This window comes from Sceloporus occidentalis, unplaced genomic scaffold, assembly GCF_023333645.1.
Source record: "Sceloporus occidentalis isolate IW3139 unplaced genomic scaffold, rSceOcc1.0.p SCAF_3, whole genome shotgun sequence".
Lineage (NCBI taxonomy): Eukaryota > Metazoa > Chordata > Lepidosauria > Squamata > Phrynosomatidae > Sceloporus > Sceloporus occidentalis.
In genome coordinates, this window is record NW_028316983.1 from 231,896,388 (window position 1) to 231,909,443 (window position 13,056).

Sequence of the window (13,056 nt, forward strand, 5' to 3'; positions counted from 1 at the left end):
TCTCTCTTTTTATTTTTTATTTTTGACAGTTTATGCGTATGATTTTTTGGGTGACACAGAATGTGTGTGTGCTTGTACTACTTTCATTTCCTCTTGCTCCTGGAACATAAGAGCCTTTATTATTAATATTATTATTATTATTTGTGTTATATGCAGATGCTACAATTACAATGCCTGTGCTACACTTCCCTTTCATTTCCTCTTGCTCCTGGAATTATTTGTTTAAAATGCGAATGCTACAATGCCAATGTTACAAATTTTTCCTTTTCAATTTGGCAAATTTTCAATATTGCTAAACATAAGACACACACCAGAGGTTTTTAAATTTGAAAGCATCTGTGCACCCTGCCTGCCAGTTTTTTTTAAAAAAAAAGGAGGGGAGAAGCCCCCATCCACTTAGCCAATGGCTGCAAGAAACGTCAGGTTTTATGAAAGCGGAAGTAATTTGATTGACAGCAGAGGACCCTTCCTTTTAAACTGGGTAAAGAGCTGCAATGGTGTTCTGGGGTTAAATACCCCGATTATGGTATTTATACACTTGCTTCCAGTGGCATTTGAGAGGAGGGCCCCAGATTGTACCCGTTGTACACCGCTTTGATCTAATTTGGAAAAGCGGTATATAAATAAACATTATTATTATTATTATTATTATTATTATTATTATTATTATTACCCAGTTCCCTCCAGTGCAAATGTGCCAGTCTGAATGGGGCCATGGTAGTGTACCACTACAGGGGTTCTTTCTTTCTTTTTTTTTTAAGTGAATGTATAGTTTTAGAAACATACAACCCAGGGTTAAAGCTAGTGTGTCCTGGGGAGGGCAAGGATCCGAGACCATCATCCCATCAAAGCTACCAAATCCCAAGCCCCTGCCATATTAGGAAGAAGAGGGAAAATGAGGAACACAGTTGTGGTGGCATTCACACACTGCTTAGAGAGAAGAAAGTGTGAGTGATCAAGAGGTTGGCTATTGTTCTGAATGCCTACCAAAGTCAAACCAGTTGTGGTGGAAGGACAAGGTAGAAAAATCACCTGTTCCACAGCACAGGCAATTCCACCACCCCAGCTTCCGATTATTTGGCTCTACCAGGTATTGAAAACTATAGTCAAACATCTCATTAACCTTGCTTCCTCCTCTCTCATCTTGCTACCATCACCACCATTTTCTATATTCTCCCCTCTTCTTTCTTGCACATTCAGGGAGGGTGCAAGCCAGGGTAGAAGCAATGGCATCATTCAGTTGGTCTGTCTGAACCAGTTGTTAAAACAGTTAAAAGACATGGAGGCTGGGGAGGTTAAAAGGGGAGCCAGGAAAAGTGAAGGGGAGGAGAAGGTTGAGACCAGAGTGGATAAGAAGGACAGAAATGCAAGAAGTCAGAGGAAAGGGAAAGACTGGATCTTCTGGAACCAGGGGGGAGAGCCAGGGACATGGACATGCCAAGTGTCCCACTATCCAACACAGCTGTTGCTGCAAAGGATCTGGAAGAAACATTGGCAAGATATGGAGCTGGGGAACAACACTGCTAGCTCCTGGGATCCCCTGGCGGGGAGGCAGCAAAAACATCCCCAAGCAAAGGAAGACTAGTTAGATGCATTTACATGTCTGCATATTTTTGCAAAACAAAACAAAACATAAGAATAAAAAAATAAAATCCATTGTTAATTACTTTGGATGATACCACTGGGCAGAGGTGGGGGTGTATGTACATGTGCATATGTACATGAGCAGGTTTTCCAGCTCTTTAAAAAAGGGGACAAGACTTTCTGCGGTAGGAGTAGGCATAGTTGGAAAAGTGTGGATGTGGGAGAGTGACACTTCTACATCTTTCTCCTGAGCTGCTGGTTCTTACAGTTCATCACTGGTGTAACCTCACCCTTCAGTAAAGGTCTTAGACCAATGTAGTCTACCACAGGGTCAGGATATGCATATGGTACTGTGTACTCAACATCAGAACTTGCAAAAAAAAATTCTTCACCTCCACACAAGGCAACACTCAGAACTGTACAGCCACAAGACCATGCTGGGAGTTGCAGACCAAAATTGCAACATTTCCAAATGTGCTCAGGATCACATTCACAATTACGGATGTTCTGAACCATGCCTGGGGTACACTATTGAACCAAGCTTGGTGCTTAGGATCCCCTCCACAAGTATGGACATACTGAAACATATCTGGAGTACAAGTGTATGTTGATAGGTTATACTGGGTTTAGAACAACTATAGCATTAAAAGCGCTGATATTTCCATTCCTCCACAAATATATTATACTGCCTTAGAAGCTTCTCGTTCTTCATTTTACAAGGCAATATGTTGATGAGCTAGTGTAGTATAGTGGGTTGAGTGTTGGACTAGGCCTCTGGAAGAGCAGGGTTCAAATCCCTGATCAACCATGGAAATCGATTGGGTGGCCCTGGGCAAGTCACATTCTTCCAGCCTTAGAGGAAGGCAATTGCCCAAGGCCCCAGTATCACCATCCGGCACCATAGGGAAAAAACTAGCATTTCAGAGTCCCATCAAGGCTAATAACATCTGACTCCAACTTTAAGCATCAGGTAGCTATGTCTGCAGCAAGCCTCCATTCTAATTTCCCCCAGTGCCTTGGGGGTTATATTGTCTGGGGAATTGTGAGAAAGAAAAATAGAAATACCCAGACACCTTTGGAGCACACGTAAGCCTACTAGAAGACATCTAGAGACAGCCATAGTTCACGGAGAGAAAGAAAGAGAGAGAACGCTAGGACCTATAGTTAAGAAAGACTTGCATAATACTTCAAAACACAATGGATGACAGGGAGCAGAATCACAACCTGCCAGTATAGATGTACTGCTGATATGAACATTTCTATTTTTATTTTGTTAAAAGATATATTTAGCAATATAAAAATAACTCTCAATGCCACACTCCTGATCTAGATAGATATTAGTTGTGACTCAATCCCATTCATTGTCCAATGGGACAAGTTATATAAGTGTAAGAAATCAATACTTTGTGTCATAACTTTAACAATCCTAGACCCAGCAACAGGGGAAGCAGAATGAAGAGATTTACTCTCCTCTCTCTCTCTCACACACACACACACACACGTTTTTTGAAGTATGATTACTTGTACATGCACATTTGTCTAAGGCAAAAGAAACTGAAACTTACAGGCTGGCCTCCCCACCATCTGTGGTTGAATTTTTCCCGGCCTCGAAGGCTGAAGCCAGCATCAAATACAGGGTCGTGCATCGAATTTCCAATGATTCCATGAGATTCAGGATACAGCCCCTTTGTTCAAAAACAAGCTAGAGTGAGTGATGCATTTTACACAGTATGTACATTTTTATTAATTTCTTTTAATTTTATAGGCACAAAATCAAAGAAGCTTTTAACACTGCATGGAAGTATTAGGAAATTAAACAGATTAGTAATTATGCAACATGAATTTATACAGTTACTTCCTTCAGTAAAAAGCATATAGCATTAGTTGCTTTGAAGTACTAGTTGGGAAAATTATTCCCCCTTTTTTCCTCAAGGAGCATAGGCCAATTTATAATACCTCCACAGCTGTATCACAAAATGCATCGTTTAGAGGTTTGCAATTGTTTCTAGACAATCTAGCACAAGTGCTCACAATTTATAGTGGAAAAGGAAGGGGGTGCCTTAATAAAATGCAAAAAAACAAACAACAAACAAGCTTCATTTTTATACTGCTTTATACTGCCTAAGCAGTGTCTAAGCAGTTTACAACTGTAAGCTAATTTGCCCCCAACAGTCTGGGTACTCATTTTAGCCACCTCAGAAGGATGAAAGCCTGAGTCGAGCCCGTTTGTTGGTCTTGAATTCGCAACCTTATGGTTTTGAGTGAGTGGCTGCAGTACAGGCATTTAACTACTGCGCCACCAGGGCAAACCATTCCATGCTCTGACTTCCCCTAATTTTACCCACATGCATCATATTGTAGCCATCTAAAAACAGTAGCTAAAGGAACTCCTGCATCCAACCCTCAATGCTTTCTCTCTGATTTGAGAACAGAGCTGCTGGGGGAAACAACAATGGTTTCACTTGAAACACAGGTATAAATCAGTCTTTCTGGTATGCCATTTCTGTCAAGCAGAGCAATTAGATGAATAATGTAAGGAGGTACTATGGGAACATAAGATAAATTGCTTTGCAGCTTACATGGGAGTTGTGCAAGAAGGTCACATGCTTATTTTACTGTAAGCCTCTAGAACACCATGACTGGGAACAGTGGGGCAGTGAATCTGCTCTGGGGTTTTAGTTTAAACTTTAAAGGTACTGAATGTATTGGGCGGCTAGGTTAGGCACCTTGAATAATTCCTTTAAAGTTCATATTAAAATGTAGCTTAGCCACCCTCATGGTATGGTCACCACCAGCCATCAATGACTGACAGTGCTTTCCTAACGCATGTCAAAATAGGTATATCATATGGAGGTGTTGTTTACATATTAGCAATTGAGTTCATCAGTGCAGGTGACATGAGCCACATGAAGCAGCCTGAGAGTTAGCAAAGAGCAGGAGAGAGAGAGAATGAAGTTAATGGTTACTTGATTTGACAAAGTCCAAATCTACTTCAAAGGAGGTAATTCTTCACTAATCTTATTCTTAAAGGAAACAATGAGTAATTTAAAGATTTTCTTCCACTGCAAAAAAAAAAAAAAAAAAAGCCTTTGAAAACCACACCGTTTTCAAAGTCTTTTCACAATTTGTATTTGGTACTGACTCTGTGCAAAATTCGCACATGGTTTTTGTGCAGGAAACAGTATTTTCAACACAGGAAAAATTTCTGCACACAAAAAACACAATTTCTATGCAAATCAACCAGCTGCAAATTTTGCACATAATAAGCCCCAAACTCCACAAAGATTATCACTGGTCCAGGATTCTTCTCATCAGGGTTTTGGGATAAATTTTTTAAACCATTCTTCAAATATTTTTGAATGTTCTTTCCATCCCTAGTTCAAAGTAATGTGCAGCACATGATTCTCCAGCTTTATATGGTGCACCAACAGCCAATGTTTGTAACCATTACCACTTTCCCGTTCTTTTCTCCATGATATATAGAATCAACTGTCTTAGGATTTAGATTCATAGAAGCATAGAATTGGAAGAGGCCACAAGGATCATCCAGTCCAATCCACTACCATGCAAGAAGCAGTCCTGAGAGATGGCCATCCAGCTTCTGTTTAAAAACTGCCAAAGGAGGAGACTCCACCACGTTCCAAGGGAGTGTGTTTCACTGTTGAACAGCTCTTACTGTCAGGGAAGTTATTCCTAATGTTGAGCTGGAATCTCTTTTCCTGCAGTTTGAATCCATTGCTCCGGGTCCTAATCTCTGGAGCAGCAGAAAATAAGCTTGCTCCAGCCTCAATATGACACCCCTTTAAATATTTAAACAGGGCTATCATGTCACCTCTTCACCTTCTCTTCTCCAGGCTAAAAATACTCAGCTCCCTAGTCTCTCCTCATAAAGCATGGTTTATTGGTGGCCCGCCTCTGGACATGCTCCAGCTTGACTCTATTCCAATATAGTACAGTGGACCCTTGCTATATGCTGGGGTTTGGTTCCAAGATCCCCCGTTGATAACAAAATCGGTGGATGCTCAAGTCCCATTAAATATAATGACATAGCAAAATGGTGTCCCTTATAAAAAAATGGAAAATCGAGGTTTGATATTTTAATGTAAAGTCGAAGGCTTTCATGGCTGGCATCCATAGTTTTTTGTGGGTTTTTCGGGCTATGTGGCCATGTTCTAGCAGAGTTTCTTTCTGACGTTTCGCCAGCATTCTCTGAAGATGCCAGCCACAAAAAACTATGGATGCCGGCCATGAAAGCCTTCGACTTTCCTTCCCAGTTGTAGCACTTACTTCTAGGATACTCAGAACTAGAAGTGGCACACTGTGGTCCACCAAATGTGGTTGGACTCCAAATCCTCAATGACAGCTGGTTGCTCCAATGTCACTGGAGTGGTTAATCAGACCAAAATGTTAGTTGGGACTTTAAAGGAGCTATCTCCAAAACAGGCTGAGGAGCTCAGACCCAAGATAGGACCAAAAAGCATCAAGTCAAAAATTAAGATTTTAAAGTTAGGACTGAAACCGAGAGCAGATTCACTGTTCTACTGGCATCAGAACCACTAGCTGCCACTGCAAATTTTGTGAGGCCCACCCAGTATCTGAAATGGTTAGGGATGATGAGCATTATAATCCAGAAAGACCTGAAAGGCCCCAGGTTTCCTATACTGTACAAAATTTTAACAGTTAGGGCAAGGGTATGAATCATGTGGCCCTCCATATGCTCTTGGCTTGCAACTCCCAGCTTTCTTCAACCTTGCTGGCAAGGGGTGATAGGAGCTGCAGACGCACAACATCTGGAGATATGTGATTCCTTCCACTGCACGAGGATTGAAACACATCAGTTTCCTCCTGTTATTGTCTTTTTCTCTCCACCTTTCCTAGTTTAGCTAGACACAATTAGTCTATTACAAATCATTTCCTCCTCTGCACTCCCTAATCCATGATGCCTATAGCAAACAATAAGATGGACAAGGGTTTAAATATAGCATACCACCACAAAGCTTAGCTGACTAAATGCTATTTCTCCACCAGCATCCTCTGCCAAAAGGTTTGCCAAGATGATTCCTGAAACTGGCTAATTATAGTTACAAGGGCCTCCAAGAAAGTAGTAACTCAGCACTATAACAATTTATTTAAAATGGTTGTTGTTGTTAACTGTCTTTGAGTCAACTTCAACCCATGGCAGCCCTATGTATGAGAGACCTCCAAGTCACCCTATTCTCAACCACCCTGCTCAGCTCCTGCAGACTCATGGCAATGGCTTCTCTGATTGAGTCTATCCATATGGAATGTGGTCTTCCTCTTTGCCTATTGCCCTCCTCTTTACCAATCATTATAGTCTTTCCTAGTGAGTCCTTTCTTCTCATTATATGGTCAAAATATGACAACCTCAGTTTAGTCATCTTTGTTTCCCAGGAGATTTTGGGCCTAATCTGCTCTAGGATCCATCCATTGGTCTTTTTAGAAGTCCATGATATACTCAGAATGCTTCCCCAGCACTGTACTTCAAATGAGTTGGGTTTTTTCCAATCAGCTTTTTTTTCTAAACTCATTATTTTCCTGCTTTTTCAAAATAACTATGATTGTTGTGTTTTATTGCTTGTTGTTTTTTTTTAAAAAGTCTTGACTGCTACAAACTGGCTGATCATAGAAAACACCTCGTGTCAATCTTGTTTCAACACTCAGAACAGATAATGGTGTAACAGTATAAGGCACAGCATGTGCCATCACTTGAAAGGCGGAGGATACTATTATAGAATAGCATCCTTCACCGTTTATCAAGGACACACACATAACTAAAAGGTTACAACTGCAACACAAAATAAACAATGCTATCCATCATTAAGTTACATTCATACTGTAAGCAAGTTGTGCCTCATATATTGGGGAGGAGGAAGAATTCCAAGCTTTGGTTTATTAATATAAACTTCTAACATTCCACAGTTCATGTGGACCTTCAGACTGTAACCATAAGGTCCTTAAACTGGTCTTCTCTTGGCCACATTCAGAAGCTTCATCTTCTGGTTCCCTAGTTTACATTTGCAGAAAGATTATTAAAATGATCCCACTGTCCCATAAAATCTGCAACAAGACTTACCGTTGCCAAAGTATACAAGTTAGGGAAAGTCTTTGTAGGATAGACAGGTCTCATGTATGGAGCATGTGTTCCACAGGTTCCTAAAAATACAGAATTCAGTATTATTACTTCTTTCAAGCACCAAGGTCTCCATGACACCTTGTAAGCATAACAACAGCGATTCCTGCCTGAAGACCTTACCACTTATCCAGCAATACCCTCTTCGAGGGTATTCCATTTAGTCCTTCCTTATTCCTCTCCTTTCTTATGCTCCTTTTCACTCCCAAACAGGGGAATAATGTACATTTATTTCAGTTACTCATAATTTTATCTACACCAAACTGCAGAATGGGACTAAAGGATTTTGTCTGCGGCTTTATGAAAAGCGAGCTGGGAAGGAACTTGATGACAGAAAGAGAAAGTATCCCACAGCTGTGCTAGAGGTAAGCATAACAGGTATGAAGGCATCAAATAGCAGAACTGAATGAGCCAAAAGGCCTATACAGATGGTATAAAACATGTTTTCTGTCCCACTCTCCTTCTGCATAATTTTTCGCCACTCTTTCATAGAATCATAGAATCGTAGAGTTGGAAGAGACTGCATGGGCCATCCTGTCCAACCCCCTGCTATGCAGGAAATCCAAATCAAAGCATCCCCGACAGATGGCCATCTAGCCTCTGCTTAAAGACCTCCAAGGAAGGAGACTCCACTACACTCTGAGGGAGTGTGTTCCACTGTCGAACAGACCTTACTGTCAGGAAATTCTTCCTAATGTTGAGGTGGAACCTCTTTTCCTGTAGCTTGCATCCATTGTTCCGGGTCCTGTTCTCTGGAGCAGCAGAAAACAAGTTTGCTCCCTCCTCAATATGACATCCTTTCAAATATTTAAACAGGGCTATCATATCACCTCTTAACCTTCTCTTCTCCAGGCTAAACATCCCCAGCTCCCTGAGTTGTTCCTCATAGGACATGGTTTCCATGCTCTTCATGTGCAGAGCAACAGATTTGAAGAGGAGAGACTTCATTATCTATGGAGATTTTCCATTTGAATTAGAAAACTATGGCCCCATACAGACTGCCAAAATAAAGCTGCTTCGGGACACTGTGGAGATATGCTGTTTAAATGTTGCATGCGTCCTAAGAATCCAGAAGGCACACGAAAGCCACGATCTAGTCCTAAGGACTGGAGCGTGGCTTTGGCGCAGCTTCCAGACTCTTAGGACACATGCAACATTTAAACAGCATACCTCCAAAGTGTCCCGAAGCAGCTTTATTTTAGCAGTCTGTATGGGGCCAATGTTTCAGATCAAATGGAGAGTCTTCACAGATCACAGTGACTCATAGGTTCATACTATCTCTCTCCACCTTTAGAGCAGAAATGATGTTGAGGGGGCAGAGCTAGTCTGTGTCCATTCTCAGGTGTTTATTCTACACACTTTTAAATGGCTGTATAGGGCTGAATTAAAGCCAAAGAAACCAATGTGAAGCCTTAAATACATACAAATACCTTGTCAAGTTCACTAAAGACAACAAAGTACATATTAAGTTAGGAAAATAAAATTCACATTCCAAAAATACAACCAATAAAAATGTGACTGTAGCTATAGGTGCAATTCTATCTTACTCCTAAATTAAAATACTGCTCTTAATATGCATTGCTGTATCACACACACACAAACACACACACACACACACAATTTTCTAACAATGCAAAGAGGATCACGCGATCTTTTCAGTTGCAGATCATGGCCAAGGTCTAGCTGTGTACTTTCATCAAATCTTGCTGCTTTCACTAGCAAAATCAGAAAGGGATGACTTCCACTCTCTCCCACATTTCTCCATGCACCCTATAAACCTGCTGGAAAAATCTCTGGAATATGCCTGTCGTGCCATGAAGGTCTATAGGCAAAAGGGGTGATTTTACTAGCAGAAACAATGAAAGCATATCAGTGGATCCTAGCCTGTGCATTATTTCATTTCTATGAGAGACGTGTCACACTAAAAACGAATGTGATAATTTGATGTACGCCTCAACACACAGCAAAGAAAATGCCTCAGTTCTCAAGAAAATCCTCAAAGCAAGAAATACATCAATACTAATGTATGAATACACATATCTCTGTTGCACATCAACAAATAATGTCTCCACAAAACGCTACAGTGTGTAGTACATCTGTTTATTCATATCTTGTTTTCCACAACATTGTTTACCCATCACTTTCAGCAACTGTAGTTAAGGCCCAGAGGTTGTACATGCCCCACACTGGATCTTGGAGGGCAGCTCTAGCATCCCACTGTGTCTAGGGTTGCCATAACTGTCTACCTCCAAACCGGGAGAAATGTAAAAAAAAGTAGGAGAAGGCTTTGTTGATCCCGGCTAGGCTCTGAGAAGAGAGAGGCTGTGGCCGCGGCCTCTCTCTTCGGAGCCCAGCTCGGTGGCAAGCCTTCTCGGAGGTGGAGCCACACAGGGCCTAGCCAATGGGCTGGGCTCCAGAGGAGGAAGCCACACAGCCATGGCCTCCTCCTCTGGAGCCTAGACCACTGGCTAGGCCCTGCATGGCTCCGCCTCAAGCCCTCCTTCCCAGCAAGGCCTAGCATGGCAGCTAGGCCTTGCATTACTGCCGCTGCCACGCTAAAAGTGCCGCAGCTAAGTGGGAGGAGGTGGTGACCGGGAGCTTCCAGGACTGCTGCCATACCCGGGATGGGACGTTCCAGACGGTTGAAAAACCGTGAATGTCCCACTCGGAACCAGGATATGGCAAGCCTGTGTCCACCACCCCATTTTTATTTATTTTTTCTCCAAATACCTACTGTACCTGCTGGAGCATCAAGTAATAATTGCACCATGCCTTTCTACAGCAATTTTTGGCCTAGGAGTGGCCTTTTTGAAACTCAAAAGAAAACCAAAACCATACCTCCAGATCACTTGTTAAGGGGTTAAACAGCTTCACTGGGCCTAAAACGGCAGGGGTGGAAGGACTTGTCAAAATTGTCTCTCACACTTCCTAGATGACATTGGGCACAAATATTAATTTTTTTCTCTCTCCCCCCCCCCCCCCCCCAAAATTTAAAACTTTGGATGAAGGCCACAAAAATGGCCCTGGAACTGTACCTTCTGCCTCATGATATATAAACCAAGAAATACAACAAAAGAGAGGAAAGGGTGTTTAAAAGGTCTGCATTTTACTCTTGTCAAACATACATACTTACTTAATTTTTCAATGTTGGGCATCACTTTTCTGCCGCTCTTTGTGTAGGATGCACGGAAGCCATCAACAGAGAAGATTATCAATGGAGGGCGATGAAACCTGGAGCAAATGGCATACTAATGAGGTCACCAAATGAAATAAAAACATAGCAAATATGGTTTCAAAAAAAAAAAAAAAAACAGAACAATAAAACCAGCTACAATTTTCAGGGATTCTTGGATGTTTTAAAGTTGGAGTATTCCACAGTTGCTACAAGGGACTGTTGAAATGGCTGGTCTATATTAATGGCTTAATATAGATGTTTTATGCAAAAGGAAGCCCCACTGAGTCAGTGGGATTTTCTATCAAATAAAAGAAGATAGGTTTGCAGCTGAAAAGCACAATTCTAGTGTTGAGGACTAAACATGAAAATAAGATTGGCTTGGAATTAAGATACAAGTGCCCCACCACATATTTTAAGATATGCTGGTTTTGAAGGTTTTATTTATCCTGAATGTCTTCTGGTGCTAAGATATTTAATCTTGGGACATACTGTGATGTCTATAATAACTTATGTTACCAATGTGAATGTTTCATGCTGTGTTGGAATTCCCAAACAAGTTACAAATTGTTCATTTTTTTATTTCAAAGGAAGCCTCCAAGAGTGTGGTATCAATTATAATGAGTAGCTAGACCGCAGAATTACTTTCCTTTCCATTGGTCCCATCCTCCCTTCCTCCTTTTTTACCTCAAGGACAAATATCCCTTGATCCCTCTGCCAAAAAAATAATTCCAAAGCATTTTGTCCTTGATGCACAGTATTTTTAAATACATGGAAGAAACTGCAAAAGCAATTGCTGAGGGATTTAAAAGTGGACCATAACAAATCCAACACATGGCAATACAAATTGGGTTAATGCCTCTTCTCTCAAAATACAGTTGCCAATATGGTCTGAATAAATGCAATATGTGTGTGTGTGTGTGTGTGTGTGTACACACACACTCTTCAAGATCCCTTCACAAGGAGCTGGTTAGCCAACATGTAACAATATTTGTTTAACCACTACGTCTTCACTGGTCCTGGTTTGTTGTTCTGCTGCTCTTCATCTGATTTTCATGTTAACTCTAAATGATGATTTGAATGTGTTGTACTTTAAGCATGTGCTTTGGCCTGGATAAAGCAGCTCAGATTTACCACCAACATCTTTTCTGATCTGGCAAATGGCAATCCCAGTTCTGGTAATCTGCCTATATTCCTTCATATAAAGATATATATTATATTTCTATAATTTAATATACATTATACAAATATAATGGCTGGAATTCTGAGGGGAAGGGGTTGTCCCAACCAGAGTACACCTATTCAATCCACTGCTGAATGCGAGTCAATATGTAGGTAAATCCAATTGAGTCAGTGTCTCTACTCTAGTCAGGACTAAGATTTAGCTATACATAATCACTATAATGCAATGTATTAGATGAGAGCCAGCATGGTGTAGTGGTCTGAGCATTGAACTACAGCTCTGGAGATCAGGGTTCGATTCCCCACTTGGCCATGTAAACCCACTGTGTAGTCTTTGGCAAGTCACATACTCAGCCCCAGAAAGTCCCATGATAGGTTCACTTTAGGATTACCATAAACTGGAATCAACGTGAAGGGACACAATAATAGTAATGTATTAGATATACTGGGCCTAAATACCCCAAAGAAACCAGATCCCATCTGATCTTGGAATCTAAGCACAGTCAGCCCTGGTAAGTATTTGGATGAGAGACTGCCAAGGAATATTAGGTGCTGTAGGCTACACTTCAGAAGACGACAATGGCACACCATCTCTGAATATCCATGGGGTCACCATACATCAACAGGCAATGTGAAGACACATACACAGTGTATTAGATAAAATACAGTACTTACCCTGCTGGGCATTCTGGTGTACGTATATCCTCACAAACATCGTCAACCCAGTGTTCTCCTCCTAAAAGGATATACATTACATTTTATATAGTGCCTATTTAGCTTTTGAGCAATTAAATCCAAACTGAGGACTTTGTTTTTATGATGACACAGAGATAGAGATAACTACACAGCGCTAGCTAAACTGAACAGAACTTTCATCCTATATAGAGCAGGAAAGAGTTAGAACAGTGGTTCTCAAACAGTGGGGCAGGACCCTCAGGGAAGCACACAACAGTTGCTCAAGGGGATG

At 41.2% G+C, this 13,056-nt stretch overlaps 1 protein-coding gene across 3 annotated transcripts in view; it reads right to left on the reverse strand.

The window, feature by feature from the left end:
• ENPP2 (ectonucleotide pyrophosphatase/phosphodiesterase 2) overlaps nt 1-13,056 on the reverse strand; it is a 120,149-nt gene that overhangs the window by 47,183 nt on the left and 59,910 nt on the right. For all 3 annotated transcript variants that reach the window (XM_089517877.1, XM_089517878.1, XM_089517876.1), the window contains exons 5-8: nt 12,765-12,825; nt 10,869-10,966; nt 7,679-7,758; nt 3,150-3,269 (exon numbers count right to left, since the gene is read on the reverse strand). In XM_089517877.1, the coding sequence (XP_089374003.1) occupies nt 3,150-3,269; nt 7,679-7,758; nt 10,869-10,966; nt 12,765-12,825 (359 nt within the window). The remainder of the gene's footprint in view (nt 1-3,149; nt 3,270-7,678; nt 7,759-10,868; nt 10,967-12,764; nt 12,826-13,056) is intronic.